Source organism: Haliaeetus albicilla, chromosome 7 (genome assembly GCF_947461875.1).
Source record: "Haliaeetus albicilla chromosome 7, bHalAlb1.1, whole genome shotgun sequence".
NCBI lineage: Eukaryota > Metazoa > Chordata > Aves > Accipitriformes > Accipitridae > Haliaeetus > Haliaeetus albicilla.
Genome location: NC_091489.1, coordinates 28,823,060 through 28,850,575, shown reverse-complemented (window position 1 = coordinate 28,850,575; position 27,516 = coordinate 28,823,060). Strand labels below are relative to the sequence as shown.

The following is a 27,516-nucleotide window of genomic DNA, read 5'->3' as shown; positions in this document are numbered from 1 at the left end:
CCCCTTTTTTGACTACAAAATGCTTGTAGCCTTCCTTGTTTGCTGTTGATTAGCATTCAGGTGAGATGTTGAGTTAGAATATTAACACCAGCTCTAAGACCTGTCCCTTGTACCTTTGTAGTTTCACCATTGAGTTAAGATCATACATAAAAACTGAGCACTGATAAAAGTTCAGTGGTTTATCAGAATTCTAGTAAACCTGCCAAGAAGTGTTAATTGGAAGTGTTGGGCAAAAAGTTACCATACCTTCAAGGTAATTTGCACTTGATTGCTAATGATTGTGCTCATTGACAGGTATAGGGGAGAGCATAGTTTATGCTGTAGTCCCAGAATGGAGACTGTAACCAAAGATGAAGGTGAAATGGAAGAGAATGTTGGCAGGCTTATGTTGCTGGTCTTAAACAGCTAGGTGGAATTGTAACAGAGATGCTGAGGAGTTGCAGATGTATCTTGTTAGATAGTTGTATCCTCTTGAAAATCATGGCTGCCAGAAGATGGAAAATGCTTCTATCTCCTCAAAGGAAACCATAAATTGATTGGACAAGAATGTGTCAACTAAATATAACTAAGATTTTTTTTTTTAAATCCCAAATGAAACTTGTCCATTTTCTCTAGTTCTTTTAGTTTGTTTTTTTAAAAGAGAAAAGATTATTAGACCTTCTAAAGCATTTGACACTTCAGTTATTACATTATCTGGGCCATTAAAAACATGCTTCTTAATTTTTCAACTCTTGTAGAATCAACATGTAGATAATATTTGTGTATGTGAATAAAAAGTAGAGGAGAACACATTAGCAATCCCTTGGCAAATTTAGAGTTGAAAAATATGTATGTTTTTACATTAAGGTGCAAAAATTAGATGATAGCAGTTTTCAGTTTCTCTGTTTATTGGATACGTTTTGTTAAGTGTCTTCAAAATGAGAAGCTTCAAGTACTGGGTTGTAGCTGAGTCAGAGAAGTTAAAAATCTTTAGAGAAGTTCCTAAATAAACTAAACTCTTGTACTAGAATAAATAGCCTTCCTGCAGCTTTTTTTCCTTCATGCTTTATGGGTTTTCCCAATGACCAACAGTCATAGTTGGTAAAGCAAATGTGTCCCAGAACCACTTGGAGTAACTTAAAGCAAGTTCAAGTGTGGGGTTTTTTTTCAATATTTAGGCTGCATCGTAAAACTTGGTGGATGTTGAATCCATTCCTTATCTCTGTATACCTAGGGAACTCTTAGCAGTGCATAGGAAGTACTAACTAAACACTAAGATTTAAGGCCAACACATAAATTTCATGGTTCGCTTCTGTAGTTCTATCTTGTGCTCAAAGGTCGAGGAGAAAAATAACTATATGCATTGCTGCAATATGCACCTTGGTTTTGGTTGACTAAAAAATTAAAGAAACAAATGGTGGATACTCTTCCATAAAAATACTGTTTATTCTTTGCCAACATATTGCAAGACCATGTTCTGTGTTTCTTCCATGACCCACGCCATTTTCTGAATTTAATATAGGATGGCAATTTTAGCTGTTGGAGTTTTGTTAATAATAATAAATTGCTGATTTTAATGGGAAGTTTTACTTGAAGAGCGGGAGAGCACAACTCTTCAGTACCAACTGAATGGCCAATTCCTTTACTGTCACACTTGTGGTCTGTGCTACTTACCTGGTGCCATTATTGCTGCCTCTGTATTTTTCTTCCTTGCCTTTTCTTTCCTTATTTTTTTCTGTAATCCCTTGCTTTTCTGGATATGGATAACCTGTAAGAATTCCTTGCTTGTTTGTAACCTGTTTAATTCCTTCTGTTGCACATGTGGACAACTGAATGTTCACACAAAACACTGAATGTTACCAGTGGGTAACAAAGTGCCCAGATTTGACAGTCCAAATGCAAGAAATGAAATGAGATTGGTTGCCAACTTTCAGGTACTATACTGGATTTTTGGACAGACAGGATGAGGGCTATGAACTATGTGGTCGGACTGTTCCACAGCTTTGGTTACAAAAATAAGTGGGGCATAAGCAGAGCTGAGACTGTGAAAACTGTAGTTGTGAAGGTTCAATAAATTGTCTGTCTTGGATTCAGCTTGGAAGTCTTGCATCTTAAACTGCTGTCATACTATTTTAGCTTCAGGATTAGAGGCGCAATGAATTAGGCTGCTGCACGGAAGAGTGAATGGATTTGTTGATGGGCTGGAAAAATAATGTAAGATTAGGAAGTGTAATACAGTATACTGCTTGAAGATACTTAATTTTGGAACTTGCTGAATGTGAGGTGGGTGTCAGGCATTTTTATGTATTTAATTCCTTCTGTGGGTCATGATCTTAGAAACTAGGTTGAGTATTTGGGGTTAACAGTGAAACTGTCACTGCTCTTAAGTTGCTTGAACTTCTACATGTTTTCCAATTTCATGCCCTCTAATTTCTTGGCTTCGCTTAGTTCTTCTCCATCACAATATCTGACTCAATGTTGGTATGATTATAAGAACCTCAGAGGTAGATTTATTCTCTTAGTATTTGAGTAGAAGTCTTGTTTGTGCTAGAGAGCTGCTAATTCCAAGGAGCTAGTATTTGCGGAAGTTGCACTCTCTGTGCCTGGATTACTTTTATGCAAAGCAAGTACTTAGTAGTTGCTTTGCATAAAACAATGTAAAAGTCACGAAGTTGTTTTAAATGTTAATTTCTAAATTTTGGCAGTTAGCCTGCACTATTATCCGCTCTTAAATGAAGTCCAGTCTTGTAACTGTGTTAATATCCCAATTTTAATTAGATTTCTTTTAGTGGCTGCAACGCAAAGCCTGAAAGGTGACTTAATTACTCTGAGTCAAACAAATGCCATAGATTCCCTAGCAATCTTATCTATGACATCTCATTAACAAGTTTCCTTTTGTAGTGTACAGATAGATATTCCTGTTAAATATACTGGAAGATAATCAGTATCACGTTCCTGGATTCACAGGCTCCTCTCAGGCTAAGACACAACTTCTCTGTATTGAGTAGTTTGTTTGATGAGGGTGTTTTGGTTTTTTCTAATCAGATTTAACAAAAAAAGGCAAAGTGTATTCACACTGTTTCTGAACGGGGTAGATGAAGGTGTTTTTATTGCTGCTTTTTTTGCAGTCAAACCTTACTCCTGTTTGTCTTGTTTTAAGCCTTATTTGTTGTGGTGTCTACAGAAACTTTGGGCATGTCTTTCATCTGTGCTCTTGTAAACTTCTTTTAGGCTTTAATTGCTCTGGTAAGTTGCATATGAAATGTATAAATTACAGCAGGTGAGATCTTGCATATTTTTCTGACCATCAGTTAATTCAGAAATTCTAATATTTAAGTGGCTTAAAGCCTGTGGGCTTTGTCTGAAATTCATTTTAACAAATATTTAAACCACTGTGGATGTGTCTGTGTGGCATATTCTATTCATGCAAAAGTTTTTGCAGCCTCGATAACAAATACCATCCTCTTTAGTTTGCCAAGTTGCCTGGTGGTTGTTGAGGAAGAATACAGTGCCAGCCTATCACAGCCAGAGCTCTAGTAACTTGTTAAACAAGGGTCATTAAAAAAAAAAAAGAACAAAAAAAAACCCCCAAAACCCAAACCACCCCAAACTTCTCTTTACCAAGCTGGCAGTTCTTCATTGTTAAAGCTCTATGGAAATGGCAATACATCATGGAAAACGAGCTTGAAGGAGGAGGAGGAGGAAGAATTCTCTGCAACAGGTAATTTTCATTAATCGTTAATTTTGGTGGTATGGAGAAGAATGAGAAAAGAATGAGAAGCATTTTGTATGTTTGTGGAACAGGAAGAAGGGTCTTCTGAGTAAGCTCTCTTTAAATGCTGACTGCCAGCCTCTGCCACCTTTCTTCTTAACACTCCCATTCTTTTCTAGTTGTAGTGGATAATGGAAAACAGCTTTTTGTGTAATTTGAGAATTGAAGTTGATTATCTTGATAATTCCTAGTTCTGACCCCCAGCTGACATGTCTTGGTTAACTGTTTCTGTAGTTTTTCCTGTGCTAACAAAGATAATTAGTAATGTAGAAGGTGCAGGAGCAAATGCAGGAAGCACAACATATAGTATGTTGACAACAGCCCATGAGGTGCCCATGCATCAGAACCACAAATACAGAAACATTAGTAATGTTCAGTTTCTGTGGGAAGCTTTGGTGCACAGGTATAACAGCCAACTGTAGTGTCAAGACAGTTTGCATCTTTGAGGCCATTTCCAACAAGGATGAGCTTATTACAGTTCTTTGTGTGTTGCTGCAAAAATTGTAGTGAATCTTGGACAACTATTCCTGTACATGTACTAAACAGATCTTAGGAGACCACTCGTGCCACTTGTTGAATTAATTCATTGTCTGGCTATGTAAACAAATCAAAAGTTTTGAAACAATCCAATTTTTAAACTGTTCCAGGAGTTCATTTGTATTTGTGGTCCCTCTCACACCACCTTTTGAGGACTAAATTTGAGATGAGTCCTAAGGCGACATTATGACTTGCTGCAATTTAAACACATTTTCTGCTTTTATAAAAGCAGAAGACTGGTTGAAGGCTGACACTGTAATTTAAGTCTCTGAACTATTTATAAAAGGATGTACATCATGCAGAAAAGTAACATATAATTGAGCAGATCTAGGAAGTGTTTTCTACTAATGTATGCTGAAGAACTCTTTTGCAGTCTGATGTCTTACTGTGTACAAGCTGTTTTGTATAGAAAACTTCAGCTAAGAATTTAGATTCTGTTGCTGATTTTGCTAATTGCAGATTTCCTTTTTTTTTTTAAATTTTCTATCCACAGCTCTTCATGCCTTTCACTAAGAGGAAACTTGTCAAGATAATTGCCCTTAACTATCCTACATTGGAGGAGCATGTACAAAACCAATCTTAAGAAGAGAGAGCTATTTAGTATTTGAAGTAACTGCCAAAGAAAGAGAAATCAAGAAACACATTTTTATGGATAACCTACAGAAGAAATAAAGACTAAAGTCCAAGGTTATCCGTAATCAGTAAAAAAGCACAGCTGCTGAAAGGAGAAAAGGAGAATAATTAGCAGAGAATAAAATTGCAAAGAACACTTTTATTCTTAAAGGAACAAACTACATGTCATATAAACCTCTGAAATACTTCAGTGACATGTTTTGACTTCTCTCTAGTAAACTGATATTTCTGCAATATTCATAATTTGGTTAGCCTTCTGTTAGTAGTCTCTGGACTGTTCCTCGATCTCTAATTATTTCTGTCTATAAGTCATGATTTTGCTGCTGTTTAACCAGGAATTAACTTGTAGGGATCTAATAGCATTCAAGAAAATTTCAAGACTATTCTGAAAGGATAAGGCTATTCAAAATATCCATAGTATTCCAGCCACTTGTTCTAATTGTGTAACTTGAGAGAGAAGAGTTGAACTCCAGCAGTATGGTGGTAATACCCAGATGCAGCTGAGGAAAGCATGTTTTATGCTAGGAATAGGTGCCAAGTAAGTCTGTTGTGGAGTGTTGATGCCGTACAAGCTTCATTTCTTAACAAACCATGTGTCGCTTGTTTCTAAATCTGCTAATAGAGTGTATATGAGAGGATACTCTCACTTCATGTGAGGTATGCTAAATATATATCTGGCAGCAAATACTAATATTGTGAGTTTAAGTTGGCAATCTTAAGTTGTATCAGAACCTTGTTACTCTGCACATTCATTTGTATAAATCAACTTCTGTGGGTCAGAGATGAAATGACATGCTGTTTGGAGATTTTACAGTGACTTTTGTCTTTATAAATGAGTATCATTATCTTAAAACTATAAAATAAAAAAAATAAATGTCAGTGCAGTGTTATTTTGCTGAATAAGGTTTATATTTATGATGATCTTCTGCAGTTACTGTCAAATTTTCTGTTAGTGCATCCAGTCAAAAAGTAATATTTTCGAGCATTCTTTAGAATGCTACCTAGTCCTGGTGTTAAACTTTGGTAATTCTTTGCATTAAAACTGTACAGATGAAAATGTGTACCTGATATTTTTTCCTCTTTCCTTAAAGGGCTCATTTGATACTTTATGAAGTCTCATAGCTGTGCTTCTCTCCCTGCTTTTTTTCATAACGCATTAATGTGGATTTAGCTCTAGGCCTTCTGTCTTACTGCCTACCTATTCTTAAACAGCAAAAATATACTCAACCTATTTAGTGCTTGTGTGTCAGGGCTTATATTGTACCTCATAGAGCATGTACACGGATTGTATTTGGGGACAAATAAGTGACCTTTTTGTACTGCTGTTCAGAGTATGCCTGTCCCCAAGACCAAGTCATTAATCTTCATCTCTGAGGATCAAGTCTTTGGTATAGAGGAACACCTTTGTGTTTGTCCAGGTCACAGCTGTGCAAACAGGAATCTTGGCATGAGTAGCTTGAATGTTTATTTGTACAAAAAAAAAAAAAGGAGGGGGGGGCTAAAATCTTTTTAAAACCTTGTAGACTTTTGGATTCTTCTGTGAAGATGAATACTCAGCACATCAGTATCAGGTAACTAATTTTTAAAATACCTTATTTAAATACTATGTAGCAAATACTGAATAATCATGTAATTTGTACATTGTCACTTACTAGATTTTTCTAATTTCTTGTAGATATCCAAGTTTTCCAGTCCTGGATAGGTAAGTATTTTTAACACTTCTTTTTAGCAGTAACTGTTTCACAGAGAAACTAAGTCAAAGTTTATTCACTTTTTTTCTCTGCTCTCCAAATATTTTTTTAGGCTACTTCATGTAGATAACTTCGTTATAGCTTAGCATGTGCATCTAGATGCATAGTAAGACTCCTTATATTACACTTAGTTTGTGGACTGAAAAAAGTTATTCCCGTTTTTAATTTTTCCTGCTTGATTTTCAGAAGCGTTTTATGCTTCTTTAGGCAGATTGATTTCAGTAGCCTGTACTATAAATTAACTTTCTCCCAGTACCTGAACAAGGATGTAAGTGCCTAGAACAGTTATCTGATGTAGTTATGATTGTATATTTGTGTGTGCATGTGCATAAGTGCACTGGTTTTAATTCAACTTTCTCCTTTAATTTGCAGCCTTCCAGTCTGGTGTTTTTCTTGCCTCTTCATGACCTCGTGTCTTGAGCAGCCTAGCTGGATCCTCTGGTTCCTGTTTCTTCTTGTTTCAAAATTCTGCTTTACCCCATTTTAAATCCCCTACCCTTTTATACACATACACTAGGCTTTTACTAGCTGTTTTGGTCTTCACTGTTTTTTCTAAGACTGTGGTTGGGTTCCATCCAAGTTTTTCCATGTGGGACCGTTCTCCTGGATTCCCTGCCACAGTGGAATAAGTTTCTCTTGTAGAATATCTCGGTCAACCTGTTTGAGGTTTTAGGGACCTGACAGTCCTCATCTACATTTCTGTTCTGCTACTTTGTCTTGCCATAACTAGGCAATGAGGAAGAAGTTAAGGCTGTATCTTTTTCTGCTCTACCTGTAAAGCAAGTGTATTAACTTTTTTGAAGAAGCAAGAGAGCTTGTGGATTGTGGGAGATAAGCAAAGTGAATGTGTTCTGGAGGTAAAAAAAAAAGCAATCCCCCCCACCCCCCAACAACATATCTCCTCTCAGGCATGTTTAGATTCATGAGATACTTGTTCTGCCCCTTTTTGTCCTTATTAGGAAATGCAGTTGCATGCTTCCAGGCTAAATGTAGTTGGGTTTTTTGTTTTTTTTCTGTCAAGTAATCTCTGTATTTCTGTTCAATTTGGTATAATTTTGAGGAGTCTTTCTGTGTAAGTGCTCAGCTATGGAACCCCTTACATTCCACACCATAAGGGAATCACCGCTGAATATAATGTCTTAGACTAATCTTAAATATGTTTTGTTTTCTTGTATAAAGCATTCCCTTAACAATAATATTTTTGAAGACGTTTGGTTATGAATCTCTTCAGTTTTCTGGTCACTTCTTAGCTGACTGATTCTGAAAAAAATATTAAGCATGTGTGTATTGTGATCTTCTCTGGCTCAAAGTGAGGCATTTGGGAAAAAAATACCAACTTTTAATGTTAGTGTCTTTTGGTGTTCATGCTGCAGTAGTTGCAGATTTAAGTATGTGCAAATTCAAAGTGACTGTACCTTCAAAGTTAAATTTTCTTGCTATGACTGTGGTGTAGTGCAGCAAGGTTTTAAAATCTTATTTTAACTTTCTATTAACTACAAAACAGGAACATATTAACGTACTACATTACAAAAATACTTAAATGTAAAACTGTTACATCTGAATTTCTGGTCATGTAAACCACTTTTTTTGCATCATTCTTCCTGTGTGAATCCTTTTTGGGGGGAGTGGGCAGGTGGCTCAGGTGAGAAAATAGGCTATGATTTTCTTATGCTAATTGAGTAAGGTTTGTCATGGTAATTCATAAGGATGTGTCTGTTTCTGTGTATAAAATAAAATGGTAAAGAAGATTATGTGAAGTTTTGAAATTTGAAATTAAATATTTTAACTTAAAGTAGTATTTGCACATATGTTCAGAATATGAGATTGAAGTTCTTACCATCATCGTGTGGACTGCTGATATTTTCATGGGAATTCTCATTGGAGGAGACCTCTCAATGGTTTTATATTTCTTTGTATGTTTGGTAACATAGACCTATCCATATATAACACTGTCCATGGTTGTTGTGTTTAAAATATATATATTTATATTTAAATAACCATGCAATGTGAGTGGCCAGAGATCTTTACAGTGCTGAAACTGAAAGTAGTTCCTCTAAGCTAACTTGGGAATAATTGCAACATTGTTCTTTTTTTGTGTTTCAGGGAAATGAGGCAAGCTACCCTTTGGAAATGTGCTCGCACTGTAAGTTTTTTTTTAATTGCTACATTATATTGTTAGGGAGGTTAATCTTATTCGGAGATCCATAGGTACAACTTTTATGTATGAAATTACTGCTTAAAAAGTTATGCAGTTTATATACTAACCAAAAGAGTAAAATTAAAAGGTGAAAGATTACCTTTGGAAATAATACAGCTTTTGCTGTTAGACTGTAAAATAAAAAATCAGTCCATCTTTAAAAAAAAAATTATGAAGATTTTTTTATTTTTTCCATCAGAATATGAAACAAACTTCTAATAGTTTCAATGTCTGTACAGTGAAGCTTTATAATTGGTAGTTCAACTGGTGGGGCTTTTCCATCAGTCCCAGTGCCAGTTCCTCAGAGATCTGGAACAGCTTGTGGTGCAGCATGTGCTATGTTAGGAGTCAAATATATTGCCTAAGCTGTCTTTCCACCCTGAGAGGAAAGAGAGGTTGAGGCTGAAAGAGCATTTTTTTCTGTGCATGCTTGCAGCCAGGCATTTGGGTGAGAAGCCACTTGGCGTTTGTGCTGGTTTTGGCTGGGATGGAGTTAATTTTCTTCATGGTAGCTGGTATGGGGCTGTGTTTTGGATTTGTGCTGGAAACAGTGTTGATAATTCAGGGATGTTTTTGCTGTTGCTGAGCAGTGCTTACACAGAGCCAAGGCCTTTTCTGCTTCTCACCCCACCCCACCAGCGAGTAGGCTGGGGGTGCACAAGAAGTTGGGAGGGGACACAGCTGGGACAGCTGACCCCAACTGACCAAAGAAATATTCTATACCATATGATGTCATGCTCAGTATATAAAGCTGGGGGAAGAAGGAGGAAGGGGGCGGGGCGGGAATGACGTTTGGAGTGATGGTATTTGTCTTCCCAAGTAACCGTTATGCATGGTGGAGCCCTGCTTTCCTGGAGGTGGCTGAACACCTGCCTGTCGTTGGAAAGTAGTGAATGAATTCCTTGTTTTGCTTTGCTTGTGCACAGGGCTTTTGCTTTACCTATTGAACTGTCTTTATCTCAACCCACGAGTTTTCTCACTTTTACCCTTCCAATTCTTTCCCCATCCCACCACGGGGGGAGTGAGCGAGCAACTGTGTGGTGCTCAGTTGCTAGCTGGGGTTAAACCACGACACTGTTACTCACTTTTGGCCACATGAGCATAAAACTCATTGCTCTGTCTCATGGGGTTAGTCTACCCTGTAAAAATAACAAAGTATTTGTTGCCTAAAGCTGACCAAAGAAAGGGTTGTCTTGTGAAATGTGACTGTGGTGTTATGCTAAGCATACTTATTTTTAACTGCTTTTTTCCTTGAATGTTTTTCTTCAGCACTAAATCATGTGTAGACCTGTGTGTGTATGTATGAACTGCTTGATAAAATTCCTCATCTTCAGTGAATCAGATCTTGTTTTTAAACAGGATAATAAATTCTTCAAGATAGGAACTGTCTTCTAGATTGCTTTCACAATGCTAGTCATAACTGAACTCCAGCTCTCATAAGTCAAACAGTAATATGAAATAAATAATCATGGGGGAATCTTTCTCTAAATATGTTTTTCAGAGAAATGAGGCTTCAGCTAGTAATTTGCAAGTCCTCTATGCCTAATACACATGTCCACATGAATTATAAATTGAGTCCTTAGTTTGTAAACACTTGAGAATCTTAGCCACAGCACTGCATTGCTGTGTTGTGTTCTCAGTGTATATTTTGTTAAATACGGATATGTGGGTGAAAGTTTCATATTTGATGAAGACTTCAGTAGTCTTTTCCTGAATCATGTATATCAATCTTGGGTTACTGCTTCATTGGTCAGTTTTTGCTTAGGGACGAACTGGCTTCTGAATATTTGGTTTTTTGGGTTTTTTTAACTAGATATGCCTCTGGCAGAGTTGTAAGCAGTGTGTTGCCATCCTTAACTTTTGATTCTAGGACAAGCTATATTCATTGGTAGCAACTGCCAACCTAAAGATTTATTACTTGAGCTTGTTTGTCCCCTTTTATTGCAGAGAAGATTTCCGCATTATATTCTGTGGTTAAACTGTATGTTGAGGATATCATCATGTAAATCTGAGGTTTCGCATGTTTAAAGCTTTTTATGCTTTGATGGCCCTTCTCACAGTAGAGAGAAAGTCAGCTGCTTCTCAGGGCATCATAACTACATGCACTAGGGGAGATGTAGTTATTACTCGCTTCCCTTTGCTTTATTTTGCCTAATCGCTGCAATGATTGTACTGTGCTTAAAGATTCTGCATGCCTAAATATCCTGAAGGAGCAGGGTTTTGGGGGTGGGCACAGATATGTACAGTAGCATGTCTGTGAATCAGTCCACTAAGTAGGTATTCACCTTGTTCTTCAAATGTTAAATGTTCATGCTGCTTCCAAGTAGTTGTTACTGACAGGACAAAAGCTTTTCGAGGCAAGACCAGACAGTGTTTTTGAAGATGGTTTGGTAAGGATTTTGAATGTTTAGACTTCTGGGAGACTGGCAGTTAGCAATAATGTATTTATGCTGTCTGCATGGTGGCACTGGGTCGTAACCTCTGCCTGGGACTGCAGTCACTATTTTGGTGTCTGGTTTTTATAAGAATAATTTTGTTTCAAAGTTGGCAGTTACAGGAAGCAAATTCAGGATGCTATGCAGAGGATGCACACCGTTAATATTCTTTTTACCCTTCATTTTAGAACATTAGTTCTTTTCATGGGTGGATTAGTATTTTTGTATTCCTTAAAACAGTATGGTTTTGTTTTTCAGCTGTGCTGTGTCTGAGAAATTACTGAAAATCTAGTGCTGTTTTACATGCTGAAAATTTGATGTTAGCTGAGCTATGTCAAATTGTCCATAAGAAAATTCTATTGTAGCAAAAAGCTGTGAAGAAAACTATTTTATAGTATAGTAAACAATATTTTATAGTAGAAAGTAGTTTATATTATAGTATTTTATAGTATAAACAATATTTTATAGTATGTTTTGTTTTTAGGATAAGGAGACTAGTATTTGTTTTCTAATTTAGGAGATTGTAACTGACATATCTGAAGTCATGAAAAGGATTAGGCCAGCTGTGTGTAAGCATATACAAGACAAGTGGTTGAATGTGTTCTCAAGAGCGTCATCTTTTTGAAATCTGATCTCCAAGACTGAAATGGCTGTCTTGGTTGCTACTCTGAAACATTATATTCGTGAATCAGACAAGACTGTAGATAGAGGTGAGAGCTTTTGCTGAAGATCTGTCTTATTTTGAGGTCTCTGCAATCCATTCTTATAGGGGAAAAATATTTTTTTTAACCTGGAAATATTTAAAACAAATTTCAGAACATGTCTTATTTACAAAAATCTTTTTCTTCTAATGCGTTAGCAATATTCTTGTTTATAATAATCTCATATTAGAAAAATATGTGGGAACTAGGCTCTCTGTGACCACACTCTGGTCTGTTTTTTGTTAGTTACAACTTTGAGCCGGTATTTTAAGAGTATCTGAAAAGCCAACCTCTTAAATACAGGTTTAAACATTTAGATAAACACTTAGATTTCAGAAGTGCCCGGCACCTCTTTGCTGAGACATGTACAGCTTTTCTAAGGTTTGTACACTTTGCAAATGTCTGTGTAAGTATTGTCTACTCTGCATCAATGGATGTATGATTATGAATACATAATCAATTATCCTCTTAAAACTATGACTGAATGTAGTGGATTTCAAAGAGGTATGTATTTTTAAGGCACTCTTTACTTCTGACTGTCATATTAATAGCAAACTAATCATGCACCTTTACTTTGACTAGAAAAAGTATCATTAAAACAAATTTTCTGAAATTACTTTTTTCAATGTAGAACACATTGCACTCCAGAAATTGGCTTTTAATGAAGCTTTTTGAGTTGCCACTTGAATGCTTTTTACAATACTATCTGAGCGTCAGTTATGTGAGTAACAGCTTGAAACAGACAATTGTTTTAAAACTTATGGATCATCCTCTGTTACTGTGTTGGGGAAGGGAGTGTGGTATTTAGTAATATGTATCAACATACTAGTGTCCAGCTGACAGATAAAGCTACTGTACTAAAATGGCAGTTTCACAGAGCATTTGCATGTGGTTTCTTGGAAGAGTGGAGTTCTTGCATTTTAACCCGGTTCATCATATTTTTAGATGTATGCAGATGAATTCAAGATATGACACAGGTATTGTTGGCTCTAGAATTTTAATAATTGGATGGAAGAGGTATCTTTTGAAAATACTGATAGTTCTTTAACAAAAAAATCCCTAATACTGGCACTGCTTAAAAAATGCCACCTTGTTGTGTTAGTTACAAGGTGAATGAAATTCAAAATGGATTATGAAATAAATAATTCAATAAATAAATTCTTCAATTATGCAATAATTATTCAATAAATAAAACAGTGAACAATTTGATGTTTCTACCAGGCTACCAGCAAAGCCTTTTAAAGAAAAACATTTAACAGGTATTATTTCTAGCCAGTTAGTATGTTTGTAAGCTCAGGCATCAGTGCCAAGCTGACAGGATACTTTCTGATTCTGCTGAAAAGCATAGGAAGCATAGAGCCTCATGTCAGTTGGTGAGCAAAGCACAGAAAAGGCTAACTTGAGTTTGAGGTTAAAGGAATGCTCACTGCGGTCAGGGCTCAAGGAAGCTCAGACTGCTGTGATGAGTCACAGGCAAACTCTGCCTCAAATGATGTAAACAAAGCTTGATCCTCCTTATTTTGCTCAGTGATGATGTCACCCTGTTTACACTGTTGTGGACTTGGACCTCCTTGGATTTCCTAGTGTTTTCTTCTCTATCCTGGTCTCCTGAGTTTGTCTTGTAAAATTCTGTCTGCTACTGCCACCATCAGTCCTTCCAGCTCAGAAACCTTCACTGTATCTGAACTATCTTGTGCCTTGCATTTCCAGTATAGCTTCAGGATATTTGTGTGGGCACTAGGTTGTCTGTAAGGAGCCTTCGGAGAAGTATTTTGTTCAGGCTCTGAAGATTCAATTCAGTACTCTGTTCTTCAGTGACAGTGATGTGAAATTTTAAGAAAGTCTGTTGCTAAATACTGAGGAAAAAGCAGTCTTATGAAAAGGGGCACATCCGTCATAGGTGAGGAGTGTTGTATATGTGCATTCAGGGAGGACATCTGAACAAAAAATTAATAGGATGCTATTGAAATATGTTGTTACACATAAATGTATGCTGTTTTTATTTAAAAAAATCCAAATCAAACAAACCCCCAAAACCTATGTGTTTTTTAGGTAAGTTTAGCCCAGGCAGAGGGAGTCAGCAGGAATTATGACTGAATTGAAGGAAGAAAGAATAGCCAAAAATTATGCAAATTTAAGGCTTATACTGTAATGCATTAATCCCTTATTTTATATTCTTATTTTTAAAGCTATTTTATGAAGACAAAGATGTTACTGAAATAAAATTTTTTTAAAGTGTATAAGCTTTTTAAATTTCAGTTTTGTTGAAAGGATTTTAAAGGTAGGTGAGGTGCTTGCAATATATTTAAGGAAAAAATAATGAAATTGTTCTGATATGAAATTATCATATAGTCAGTTTTTCATTATTTCTTCCTCCCAAGTACTCTCATCCATGGTGTGTCTGTTACCAGAAACAAAATATTGGATGAGATTGATACTTGTTCAGCCTTTGGCAGAGATACTAATTTCTTCAGTACTGTTCTTTGACTTGTCCTCCCGCCTCCCCCTCCAAGAGTAGAACCTCTCTCAGCTCTCTAGTGCAGGCAGTCCTTTTGCTTGAATGTTTAAAGGTTTGGAATGAGACATTTGCAATCCCATTTCTAGTAGAAACTGGTGCTAAACTTCTGTACATGGTCTGTATATTGCAGCTGAACTGGAATTGATTGTATGAACTATGAAATTGGATGTGTGTGTATGTGGAGAAAGAGTAATTAACATTTTCTAAGTATGAAGGCTTCTCTTTAATTTCATAATTTAGGCAGTTGTTGCTTTGCTACAGTTCAGCAAAGCATAAAAAACATTCTTGAGAAATATTCTTACATGCCTCTCCAACCTCTCCCCTTCCCATCATCCAATTCTTGTCTTTATCATCCATAATCCTAATCTCATTGACTACTATCTTCAAAAGAAAAAAATAAATTGGTGCATCACTGGTTTGTAAGTTTAAGTATCTGGCTAATTGCAGATGCAAGGCTGGTTAACTGAACAGTGGCTCTTAGGCCCAGCAGGTGATGGCAGAGCGTGTATTTTCAGTGTAGCGTTGCTTGTTAACATTGCATGCGGTGGATCAGTTTCTGAATGTCCCAATAAAATGTTCTTTTGGAATTCATATTGGTAGGTCCTCCTAAAAGATAGATTAGCTTGAGATAAAATACCTTTCTAGCAAAATTTTGGTTACTTAGCACATCTTGTGTGGGAGATCTTATCTCTTTACTAGAGCAGACCAGTGTGGTGTCAGAGTTGGTCCTGTCAGTCTTTTGTGCCAGCTATAATAATTTAAAGCTGATTTGTATACATGGTAATTAGCTCCACTTCAAAGCAGACCATTGACAGAACTCTGGGTCTCACTTTCAGTCTTTGCTTATATACTTGTGAGGAAAAATACTGTGGACTGTAGCTCCCAAACCAGGAAATGGACTGAAGTAATGAAATCAGACTTTGCTTAATGCTACTTTGGGGTTCTGAGAAAATGATGCTATCTAATGACTGCTGGGCTTCAGTCCTGGCTCAGGCATCTGTTTGTTTACATCCTGATATGTAAAAAATTTCATTACTGTGTTCTGGTACTTAAGGTTTTCCGAAGTGTAAGTTAGAAATGTTTCCGAACTCGCAATTAACTAACTCATTAGTTTGTGTGACAAGGGAGAAGAGATCCAGGTATGTTGCTGCCTCTCATTTTTCTCCATTGTGATTTCGTGAAATTACAGAACTATTTAGTTGCTTAGGCGGCTTTAATCTTTCAATTTTAGTCAGTGCTAGTCTTTCTATTAATATTGGAATTGAGATTTCACTGATCTGGCAAGAGGATAAAGGTGCATTATATACACTATAGATAATACTCTTAGTTGGCTGCTTAGTTGTTTTAAAGTGAGTTTATTTTTTTTAAAGAAATAAATAATGCATGTACCTTTTTATTGTTCTTGGTTTTTCCAGTAGGAAATAGTTCTAATAGTAACCCTCACAGAGCTTATTTCAGGGTTTTCCAGCATGAGTTCTAGATGCAATTGCACGCTTCTGATTTCAAAAGTAGATCATTTATGAGGGATTTGTCTTAACAAAATAATGGCCAGTTGTTGAAAGGTGTTGTGATTTCTGAGTCCAGGTAGGGAAGCAGGAGAGTTGTGGTTGGATCAGGACATCATTTTAAACATGACTAATAAAAGTACAGAGACTGATGTCATGGCTGGACGAGCCCTTATTTACATTATTATAGTATAGCTATAAATTATGTCTATTCATACATTCATTTTACATTGGAAAATGTGTTTACATGTGTAGTGTGACAAGCCATGCTTAATGTTTTTGTGCGTTTTCAGATGCATATGCTGTGAGGATTTTTTTAGGATATCAACTCTTTTTATGGGAGGCGCAAGTCTGGAGTAGAGCTTGCAGTAAAAATGAGGTTCCCATGTTAACAGCTTGCCAAGGTGGTGGCTTCGCATTAAACTGTAGTGGGTCAAGTAACTTTCTGGTGGCAGGGCAGGGAGTGAGGTTAGATAGTGTCTACCATTTCAAAGACTCAATCCATTTACAGTTTTAAGGAAAATGGAAACCAAGGAGTTTCTGTGGGCAGAAGCAAGAGTTGACAAATACCTTCAGTATACTGGTGAGAATAAACATTTTGTGCTGGTGGAACTCATGAGCGACTGTTTGGGCTAATTGCCAGTAGAACTCTGCTTTGCCATTCTCTTTTAGTACTGTTTTCTTTTAGTCTCATGATTACGTTTGACATATAGCTTACCATATGGTGATATGGCTCCTTTTGTGTGATCCAGAGGGCTTTCTGTATAGCTATGTTGACAGTAATATGCTTTTGATGCTGTGTTGCGATGTCGTGCTGTTAAGGGCACACCTTCAATCATGTTCTAGGCTTCCATGTAAACTGGTGGCTTTATTGCAGTTGAGAGCCTTATTAATTGAAACGCCAAATTGCCTACTGGAAATGGAAGAAACTAGTTTAAGCCTCTGGAAATACCGTTTAGCCTTATTTTTATAGCTCAGGAGGAAGAATCGGATCTGTTGCTTGCTGGCACAGCAAAGGGAAGATTGTTCTGGGCGTATCGACCCTTTTTTGCCCTCTGCCTCTGTAGTTGCAAGCAGTTACCAAGACTGACTAACTGCAGAATGTCTGAATTTACTATTCAGGCAAAAGAAGTCTTGACAGAAAATCATCTTGTGCTTCTGGACTTCTGGTGTGCTCTCTCCTTTGTTCTGAAATACTGCAGTTGTGTGTATGTCTGGGTTTGTGTCTGGTTGGTTTTTTAGACAAGGATATCAAGAAATTTAAGTGGAAATTTGTTACTGTTTTGGTAGAGGATCTGGTCTCTGAATTGGCTACAATTTCCAAACATAAAGCTCTGCATGTTGGCTGACCTTGAGTATTGGAAAGAATAAGTGCTGTTTGTTTTTATGTTGCACTTTTACAAAAGCCTAAGAAGGTATTGATGTGATGTAAAGTGGATCAGGTGGTATGTATGTGCCTTGTAGAAGGTAAGAAACAATTTCTTTTAATATTGGAGCAAATGCACTAAATGGAGCTAAGAAATGTTGAGGAGGCTGTTCATATTGGGAAAGAAATTGGTATGGGGAGTTTGAAAGCATCAGGTTCTGTAAGATAGGTTTGCTGTGGTTTGCTGTATGATGGCCACTTTCTAGGACTTCCTCAGAACCTCAGTTCCTCCTTCATACCCAAATATGGTGAGCAATTTGTGAACTAACTTTGGTCACATAAATCAAGCTGCTGATAAAGAATTTTCAGGTTGTTACAGGGAAAATTTTTCAAGCTTTTCAGCAGTCACAGAGTACAAGATTTCTTAGTGGTGATTATTGATTCACAGATTAGTCTATTCCAGGCAAAACCAGAGGTGTAAAGTAGGGTACTAGGTATATGCTGTAATTGAGATTCTTTTTAAATTTGAAGAGGATGGATGAAGTTGTACTGCTGCAGAACCTGAATCTGCTTTCATTTCTGGGACACAAAAAAAAAATAATCAATGTATGCAGGTCATGGCTACGGGTATGTCTGTTTCCTGTTTAAGATGGAGGGGAAAAAAAAATTATTTTGGGTTTGTCTGGGTGATGTTTTGGGTAGGTGAGTGATTACTGGTCAACAGTGGGACTGTGTTAACCTGCTTAACTTGGCACGTATCCCAGGAGATCTCATGTGTCTGGTGTGCTTAAGAAGCACTGGTCTTGCTAATATGTTTACTAATATAATTGTCTTTCTAACTTATGTTAGTCTACTATAAACATAATGCTAGCTCCTTCAAAGAAAACTCAGTGTCTTCTTTAATTTCTTCATACCTTGAATTTGTAAGAGCTGTCTGACTAAGAACTAGCTAAGCATCCTCAATCCTTAAAAATGTTGTGTCAGCATGTGGTATTCAGTAAGTCACAAGGCTAACTGTATTATGGCTGGTGCAGGGAGGAAAAAAGGTAAGGTTTATTTAAAATAAACTGAAAAGGCTTGTGTTTGTCTTCCAAATTTGACATTACCTTTATAATCTTCCATGAGAGTGTTTTAATAGTTGTAATGAAGTAGGAGAAATTCTGGTAGGAAAGCAATGAAAAAATGTGCATTGTGTTTAACTGGCAAAGGGTTTACTGAAGCCTTTCTGAAAATAGGTGTGTGTTTTTTTGGTTTTTTTTTCTTTCAGTTGATGCGGATGAGATAAAACGACTAGGAAAGAGATTTAAGAAGCTTGATTTGGACAACTCTGGTTCTTTGAGCGTGGAAGAGTTCATGTCTTTACCTGAATTGCAACAGAACCCATTAGTACAGCGAGTAATAGATATATTTGACACAGATGGAAATGGAGAAGTGGACTTCAAAGGTAAGACACGGTGCTTGGTGACAGGTGGTGGCATTTTATTGGAATTCTTGGAGCCTTGGAATTCAAATTTTGCTTCAACTGAGAAAGGAAGGGTGAAGAAAACTTGTTAATCAAAATAAGGTTCTAATTCCTAGTGAAACTGAGTACCAGTAAAACTAGTTTCTATGGTGCATTAGGGCAATACACTCCAGAAAGAAATGCTTAAAGGAGCAGATTGTTCAGTAATAGCTTTCCAAGTCTTACCGATTTAGGACTACTCATTAAGTATCTCTTGAAGAACACTAATTCAGACTCTCAATTGTGGTGCTATCTGAAGTATATTCTTAGGCTGAAGAGACTGAAAAAAGTGGGGTAGATTGTGTTAAGTGGTGTCTTTGTGTGTAAGTTGTACTTACCCAAATGTTAGGAGATCTGTCTTTTGGAGTATTTTGAAAATAGTTTTCTAAATTATGAAAGTGGTTCCAATTTTTCTGTTGATACTTCCTTTACAGGATTCTTTTTATGATCTTAAGTAGACATTTCAAGCAAAAAGCAGAAGTTTTGATTTGGTACATTCCTTTGAAATTTTGACTTATTTTAAATATTCATGATTAAAAGGACCAGCAGGTTAAAAATCTTCATTACTAGTTTATGTTAAAACAGTCTCTGACCCTTAGAAGTGATAATGTCTGTAAGTTCTGTTCAAGCTAATGTTTACTGTTTCTTATTGCTCATGACTAGAAAAGGTTAATCAGTTTTTCTTAAGTGTTCTTTTTTTTTTTTAATTGGAGAAAGTTATTCAATCTCATTTGTATTGACAGGCTAATGTTTTAAATAAAATGTTAACATACAAAAGCTTCTAACCTTTACAAACCCCCTCAAATTTCTATAGGGAGACCTACAGTGTAGCTGGTATGTTGAGTTTTTGAGGCTTTCTTGGTATCCATTTCCAAAGCACTAGAAGTAGTATGTAACTGTCCAAAATTCCCTTGTGAAAAATAGGCAGTGGTGAAAGATGATACTAAATTCTATGTGAGATTGAGCTGTGATTAATATAATTACCAAGAGCTGTTTGTCTTGGGTGGGAACAGGAAGTTGTCAAAATCAATTTTGTATAGTAAAATGATGATGCTGCAAGAAGAGGCAGTGAATTCTATTGTTGTCATCTGGCCAAGTTTGATTCATTTAATTTCTTTATTTCTGTCTCAGAGGGAAGCTCAAAGGAAAGGTTTTAAACTGAAAGTGGATATGTTTAGATGGGATGTAAGGAAGAAATTTTTTATGAGGAGGGTGGTGAGGCACTGGAAGAGATTGCCCAGAAAGGTTGTGGATGCCCCAGCCCTGGAAGTGTTCAAGGCCGGGTTGGATGGGGCTTTGAGCAACCTGGTCTAGTGGAAAGTGTCCCTGCCTATGGCAGAGGGGTTGGAGCTAGATGATCTTTAAGGTCCTTTCCAACCCAAACCGTTCTGTGACTATGAAAACGAAAATTGCTAGTGTGAGAAAACTTGCATTCTTTTGTTGAAAGACCTAAACTTTTTTTTATTAATCTTTAAGCATAATGGTTTAAAAAGTAATTAAAATATCCAAGTTATCAGTCAAGCATTTTTATTGATAAATTGTATAGGAGTTGTTGATTTAACTTCACAAAATTTGAACCTGTAGTAGGCCTTTCAACCTAATGCTATCTTGCTATACCTCTATTTTTATATATCATAGTTTAGGTTGTAGTTTCACACCGTTGTCATTTTTACCAGCCAAAACTCTAAGAAGTCGAGTTACAGGATCTCATCCAGACAGATCACATCCCAGGGTTTTATTTTTTGGGCAACTCAAGAGTTTGCTCCTGGAGTTAATGACTTCATTGTCAAACAGTGTAAATTTTCTTTTTACCCTATTTCTTATAGAAAAATATTTTTTTAAAATTTGTTTTAGAGCAGTTTCCAGTTTTAATGTAATTCTTGCTTTAAGATGAGAAACCAATCTTGAGAGGAGCTGTACAATTAGAATCCCTGCTGGAGTAGCTTTAGTAGAGATCTTGATGGAGTTTTACATCAGATTCTTGTGAAAGTCTAGCAACAAAATTACTTAAATACTGGTGAGAACAAGTCTGGCGAGAGCAGTATTGGATTTGGAGTACTTCCCGCTGAAGTACGTTAAAGTATCAATGTATGTGGACACTTAGGTGTCATGGTAGGCAATATTTTAAAGATTTTAGGGTAATTTGGATTTTTTACAATTTCTAAAAATTTCTGAATGTTTATTTCCTTGGTTTATTAAAAAAAAATACACTTTTTTGTAAATGTTTTTCTTGTACTCTTTAGAATTTATAGAAGGAGTCTCCCAGTTCAGTGTCAAAGGAGATAAGGAACAGAAATTGAGGTGTAAGTATTTTGATTTTCCTTAACAAAAACTTTTTGGTCCTCAAAAATACACTTTTGTTAGTTAACACTGAGAAATCAGCAAATCCAGATTCTTTGAAAAAGTGGGAAATCGTGAAGGTAGCTTGTAAGCTTTTTGTACATGTTGTCATTTGTGTCAATTTGCCATCGCTGTTTTCTGCGGAGAAGGTTTGAGGTTGCCTTCTGAATATCTTCAGTTGCTTCCTGTTTTAAAAAAAATAAGTCATTTAAGAATACTTAGTTCACAAAACTGTGTAGCAATGTGCTTTGCTTTATGGGAGCATGAGAATAATAAATTTTTTGCTACTACAGCAGAACAGCACTAAATTCTTGTTTGAGAACTGCATCTCAGGAACACGTGACCCAAGCTTTTGGAGTGGGGAAGGGATAGGCTTAGTCATGGATGTAACTTTCAATAACTACGACTGAAATGTTTAGAAATAAATTCAGTCTTAATGCCAGATTGCTTGCAGTAAAGTAGCCAGGTGGAATTTTGATTCATCAGTCCCCTGGAAGGTTGTAATTTTTTTCTGCTTGCAAATGAGCTGCTACCTGGGTGCTTTACTTGCAGTGGTGAAGATTTGCCAGTTTGGTGTTTTTAAGAGTTCTTTTACTGCTGGCGCTAAAACAATTTCAGCTGACATTTCTAAAGTGAACTCTTTCTTTTAAATTCTATAGTAGCACCATTCATTGTATTGTTTCTGATGTTTCATGTTCTTCAGAATGAAACGGAAAGGCTGTTAGAAATCTCACTTAACATGTAGTATTTTTCGCAGTTTGTGCAGGATTGTTGTCACTTAGCGTTAATGCAAAGCACATGAATGTATATTGCTCTTTTCTGACCACATTTGTTACTGAAAGTTTTACATGTGTATATTTTACTTCTGCAGTTGCTTTTCGCATATATGATATGGACAAAGATGGTTATATCTCAAATGGAGAGCTCTTCCAGGTGCTCAAGATGATGGTTGGGAACAATCTCAAAGACACTCAGTTACAGCAAATTGTAGATAAAACCATAATTAATGCAGATAAGGATGGTGATGGAAGAATATCCTTTGAAGAATTCTGTGCTGTAAGTAACCTCTAAAAAAGACTTTGATAATTTGGAATTTAAAAAAAGGAGGGAAAATGGTAAACGGTATAAAGGGTAAAGTTATAAAAGCAGAGTATTTTTTCAGATCTGGAAACAGTCACCCTTTGACACAGCTTTATTGTAGATGGTATCGTCATCTCGTGGCTTACAGTAGAGCAATGTGTCTTCTGGTGTATGAGCAAGTCATGAGTCTGTTCCTTCAGGATGCAGACTTTCCTATTGAACCTAGTGTGCCGGAAGAAGAGGGCGTTTCAGAGCACAGCAACTTGTATAAAGTAATTTCTATGTCATTGTATGACACAATAAACACAAGACTAGTCCTGATTATTTTTGTATATAAATGCTAGCCTGACACGAAGACATATATTGGATTCCAGTCTGTATGCTGGTAGAAAATAGCAGCTTTAAAGATGAGTTGTGAGCGACTGGCTTGTCGTAGGAGGCTGGTTTTCTTTGTTTTCAACAGTTAAACGTGATTAAAAAAGAATCGACACTTCAGTTGTTTTAAATGTCTATAGCTGCTTAATGGAACACACTGTGTGGGGAAAAAAAAAAAATAAATCAAAGCATAGTGGGCAGGCAGGTACAGTCTGCTGGGGTGGGGGGTGGGGAATGCTTTAAACCACCTGAAAGCTGTAAAACCCGAGGACGCCATAGCAGATCTCTCTTTCAAAAAGTGTCAGTATCGGGGTGGTGCGTGGAGGGGAGAGGTGTGTTCCACAGAGCTGAATTTTAGGTTAATCTCCCAATCTCCAAACTAGGTGTCTGTTCCAAATCACCCTTTAGAAAGGTTTATTTTAGCAGGGTGTGGAGGGAGCCTGGGGAGATTATCACCATCTGCAGAACACGAGGTTTTTACAAACACCAGGATAGTGTGATTTGTGTCAGTTAGAGGAAGAGTAACCCCTCAAGTGCCGCTCTTGAAAAAGGACAAGCAGTTCAAAGGTGCATTTTAAAAACGTTGAGTTTTACTGAGCAGAATGCTTGAATGTAGCACTTGAGACTTGAAATGGTTGATTTTCACCCATGTCATGTATTTGTTTAATTAGTTGACAGGGAGTTTTAAATTCTTTCTCTCTTTAAAAAAAAAAAGTAAATGACACATTGAAATGTGAACATTTTAAAATTGCAACGAGTGTTTACATGTTAATATTAAATGGTGTATTAATGAACACACACCTGGATAGCACAGTTTGACTCAGTAGGCACTCAAGCTTTGCTTTTGTTTTCTACTCTTTAAATTTACAACTTCAGTTCAAATGTAACTTGTTCATACTCATGATCAATGCAAGTTCTAAAAAAAGGAAAAAAAAAAATCTGCCCTTCTCCAAACTATTAAAGCAAAAAGGTTCTATTGCCTGTGTTTTTTGGGGTTTGGGTTTTTTTTGGTAGAGTTTAGTTATTTTCATGGCATCATGTGCAGATGACCACATTTTCAAAGAACTCGGAATGAGTTGCAGCCTGCAGACACCTAGATTAGTGAAATATCTGTTTATTTCTTGCACTGGGCTGTTGTCTTCTAGCCATCCATCAAATACGAAGTTGCCCTTTTCTTTTGTTCCTGGGCTTCTGCCCAGACTTCCTGTCTTGCACTGCCGTTTGATTTTCCTCTACCTTTTTTTTAATTTCTTCAATTTTTGTTGACCTACTGACAAGACACCTTTCATTCCTACAATCTATTATCCTTTTGTTCTTGCATTTTACCTTCTTTGAATTTTGTGCCATCCATCTACAAAAATACTTTTTTGTTTGTGGCATTTGGCCATACCACTTGGCCTTTGAATTTTGTTTCCACATTATAAAAAGTTCCTCTGACATTGTGCCTTTCCTTTGCCTTTCTCTGCGTGTGAATTGTACACCTTTGAACACTGGCAATTCTTTTTTGGGTGTGTGCAGTTTTGTCAGAAATCCTGCCGCCTTTCCTAAGGCCCTTTGCTTCTCCTGCAAAGATGCACAGTTTTACAGGGTATGTTAGAAGTGAGGTTAGCATTTAATTTAACATGCTGAAACATAAAACAAGGTCAGAATATGAGATGGGGGAGGAGACCCAAAATAGTGTAATTTACACTGTTTTTTCAGGCCCTTGAGTGTGTAAATTGTACTGTTGTCATTATCTTGGGTAATACATAATTCATTCACATACCACACAATACCTGTGAAATGTAAATGAGTTTGGAGAGGCCAGGGAAGTACTGTAATTCTGATTGACCTGAATGTGTCTTCTGAATAAAGTGTGTTCTTTGTATCTTGCTAACTTTCAATTCTCATCTATTTATGAACACTTCTTTTTCTCCCAGGTTGTAGGAGGCTTAGATATCCACAAAAAGATGGTTGTAGACGTGTGACTCTGTAGGGCACCACCCAACACTTTTGCTTTCTTCTCCATCTCTGAAGATCTGCTCAAGATGTCCAGCAATGCTCTCTGTGTATTTAAATGGAAGTATTTTTCTCTGTGAAGCCACATTTTCCAACATGAGCCTCATGAAGCCAACTAAGTGTTATTGAACTTTTATTCTCTCAATAACTCAGTGTAGCACTTTAAAGTCTGAAGGACAGCAAAGATGGAAAGAGCATATCAGTGTGGTGGAGAAAGGGAAGGGGTTGGCTTTTTAATTTATTTTTCTTCATCTTTTATAACAAGGAAATATCTATCTATATATATATATGTGTGTGTGTATTTATATATAGATATATATGTAGCTTTCTATATGTAGTAGCTAGGTGGGCTTTAATTTAATATACTTGATTCAGAAACAAAACTAGAGTACAAAGTGCCAAGCAGAATATTAACAGTTCAATATATGGATATACATCCTTACTTTTATTTCACACAGTTTTATATATATAGTAGAAGAATGTAAAATTTTAACTGGGTCTTAGGTCAACTCTTTTCCTGTGACTGTTCAGGTGTTTCTATATATTGACTGGCTGACAAAGCATTGCTTATTAATTCATCTTAATTATGTTTTTTGTAACACAGGAGACTAAGTTTATTTATACCTGTTAATATATTACCAGGGACTGTGTCTCTTTGCTAAATAACTTAGTACAGTTCCACTTAATAGGAGAATATAGTTTAATGCTACTGCCAAGAACTAGCCCTTGTGTGCATATAGTAACTGCGGGATGCTTTGATGGCTGCTAGATTTTGTCACCTGGGAGCAGTTACAGCTGTCCTGTGGTTAAGGCAAATCTGCTGTTCTGGATTCATTTTTAGATACAGCTGCTCAAGGCGATAGACACATTCATGATTCTCTTGTGCTTAGCTTAATGAAATTAGGGTCAACATAACTGTGCAGGATTCCCATCTACTTATTTATACAGTACTTGGATTATAAAATGTTCTTGCCATTTAAATTCTGTTGTTTCAACCATGATAGTTTCCCCTCTGCATTTAAAGAATACTACAGGTAGCATAAATAACTGGTAATATTTTATATATATATATATGTATGTATATAGGATTCATACAGGGGGAAAAATCTTGTTAACCTATGCCATAGAGGAGGAAGACTTCACACTATCTAAATTTATACCTCTTGCAGTTCTCCAGGCCTTTGCCTGGAGAATTTTTTTCTTTTCTAGATTTGTCCATATCATAATTTGTAATGGATGGTAACTTGATATATTTGTGTGATATAAAAGTAGCGAGCCATGTTTTACAACTTTATATCATCCCTTCCCTTTTCTGCAATGGTACTATTGGCTGAAAGAAAAATATTTGCTAGATTTTTTTAGGACAGTACATCTTTCCTGTATAGTAGTTTTCTATCAAAAAAATTGTTTTATAATCAGCAGTGGAAAGTGCAGGTTGTCTGAACCTACTTCAGTAGAGCACCTGTCTGCCATAGCTGTTCCTTCAACTGAGTGCTGCACATCATGGGCTCTGTCTGTGAGAGAGAAATCCAGGTGCTTGGTGTCCTTGCATGACATGAAGTTTTGCATGTAGATAAATTTGAAATGTTCCTCTTGTTTACATAATTTGCATAATTTAAAAGATAATGTTGCCAAACTTTGGTAAATGTTAATGTTCAAAACAAAAATCTCCACTACATGTAACTTTCCTTCCTCTGGATCAGTACGTGGTTTATAATCCCAGCCAGTGGTTGTATCTGTTCCAGTGTCAACTGCCATGTGCTCTGCTTCAAGGGGGAACTAGTCTTTTGTGAATTTTTTGTACATAAGTATTTGTTACAAACATTTTAGCAAACGCTTTCAATTTCTCTTACTTGCTTGTGCATATCTTGGCTGGCATTATAGAAATTAGTGCTAATGTTATTTCCTTAGGGGAATTGGAAGGGGAGGGATGAGGTGGTTTTTTTTTTTTTTAGTTTGTGTGGGGAAAAATGATTTATGTTGAATGTTTAGTTTTTCCTCTGCATGATACATCATATGTTGTGGGAACTATAAGAACCTTCATACTATATGAATACAAAATAAAACATTTGAACCTTGGCTGGGGTGCTTCAGTACTTACCTAGACCTTTCCTGTTCATCTTAAAGCAGCTCTGTACCCTGCTCAAAAGAAAAGAAAACCTGCTGCTTAAAGTTTTTGTCCCCTCTTTGATTATAAAGATTTATTGAAAAACTGCACAGGGTGCACACAGACCCTTGAATAATAGTTTCAGGCTTAATTTTAGTTTCAAGACCACTTAAGTGTTTGGTTTCTTTTTGTAAAGGCACTCTTTGCTATGTGTCCAAATTAGATAAAATACCTTGTTTTAAATCCTACTAAATTCAGAATGATTGTGCTAAGTGTAAGGTGATTTAAAAACCAAACAAAAAAAACCCCCTAACCCTAATGTAGGTGGAGATTGAAAGGCAGCTTCCTTTTCAAGGAGAGGTCCAAGACCTCTGCTGGTGAAAATCCTCCCTGTAGCAGGTATATCCTTCACAGAAGCTGTTTGCTGTTGCTCTTTGTGGTGCAGTTGTTTTGGCCTTTTGTGCTGCCCCCTCCCTTTCTACTGCTTTTGGTTGGTATCAGTATGCACCTGCTATAGGATAAAGATTAGATTACTTTTGTGTGTCCTTGCCTTGCTCTCCCCTTATCTTTCAAGCTGAGATAAATGACGTAAGCAGCCAGTGAACAGAAAATGTGCTAACCAGGTAGGTGTGCTCTTACCTTGAGCTGCTCAGAATGGACACACTCTCCCCTATATAGCTCAGACTGTTGAGAGCTGTACATGCAGGTAACTCAGCAAGTC

The 27,516-nt window shown here is 36.6% G+C and overlaps 1 protein-coding gene across 2 annotated transcripts in view; it reads left to right on the top strand.

The window, feature by feature from the left end:
- Window positions 1-26,767, top strand: part of PPP3R1 (protein phosphatase 3 regulatory subunit B, alpha) — a 42,013-nt gene extending 15,246 nt beyond the window's left edge. The window contains exons 1-6 of one of the 2 annotated variants that reach the window (XM_009921945.2): window positions 6,597-6,623; window positions 8,776-8,815; window positions 18,662-18,838; window positions 21,139-21,198; window positions 22,107-22,291; window positions 24,610-26,767. In XM_009921945.2, the coding sequence (XP_009920247.1) occupies window positions 8,803-8,815; window positions 18,662-18,838; window positions 21,139-21,198; window positions 22,107-22,291; window positions 24,610-24,657 (483 nt within the window). In that variant the 5' untranslated portion in view covers window positions 6,597-6,623; window positions 8,776-8,802 and the 3' untranslated portion in view covers window positions 24,658-26,767. Of the gene's footprint in view, window positions 1-6,596; window positions 6,624-8,775; window positions 8,816-18,661; window positions 18,839-21,138; window positions 21,199-22,106; window positions 22,292-24,609 lie in introns of those variants that run through there. The other variant, XM_069787522.1, reaches the window with a different exon arrangement.
- Window positions 26,768-27,516: the final 749 nt, after the last annotated feature.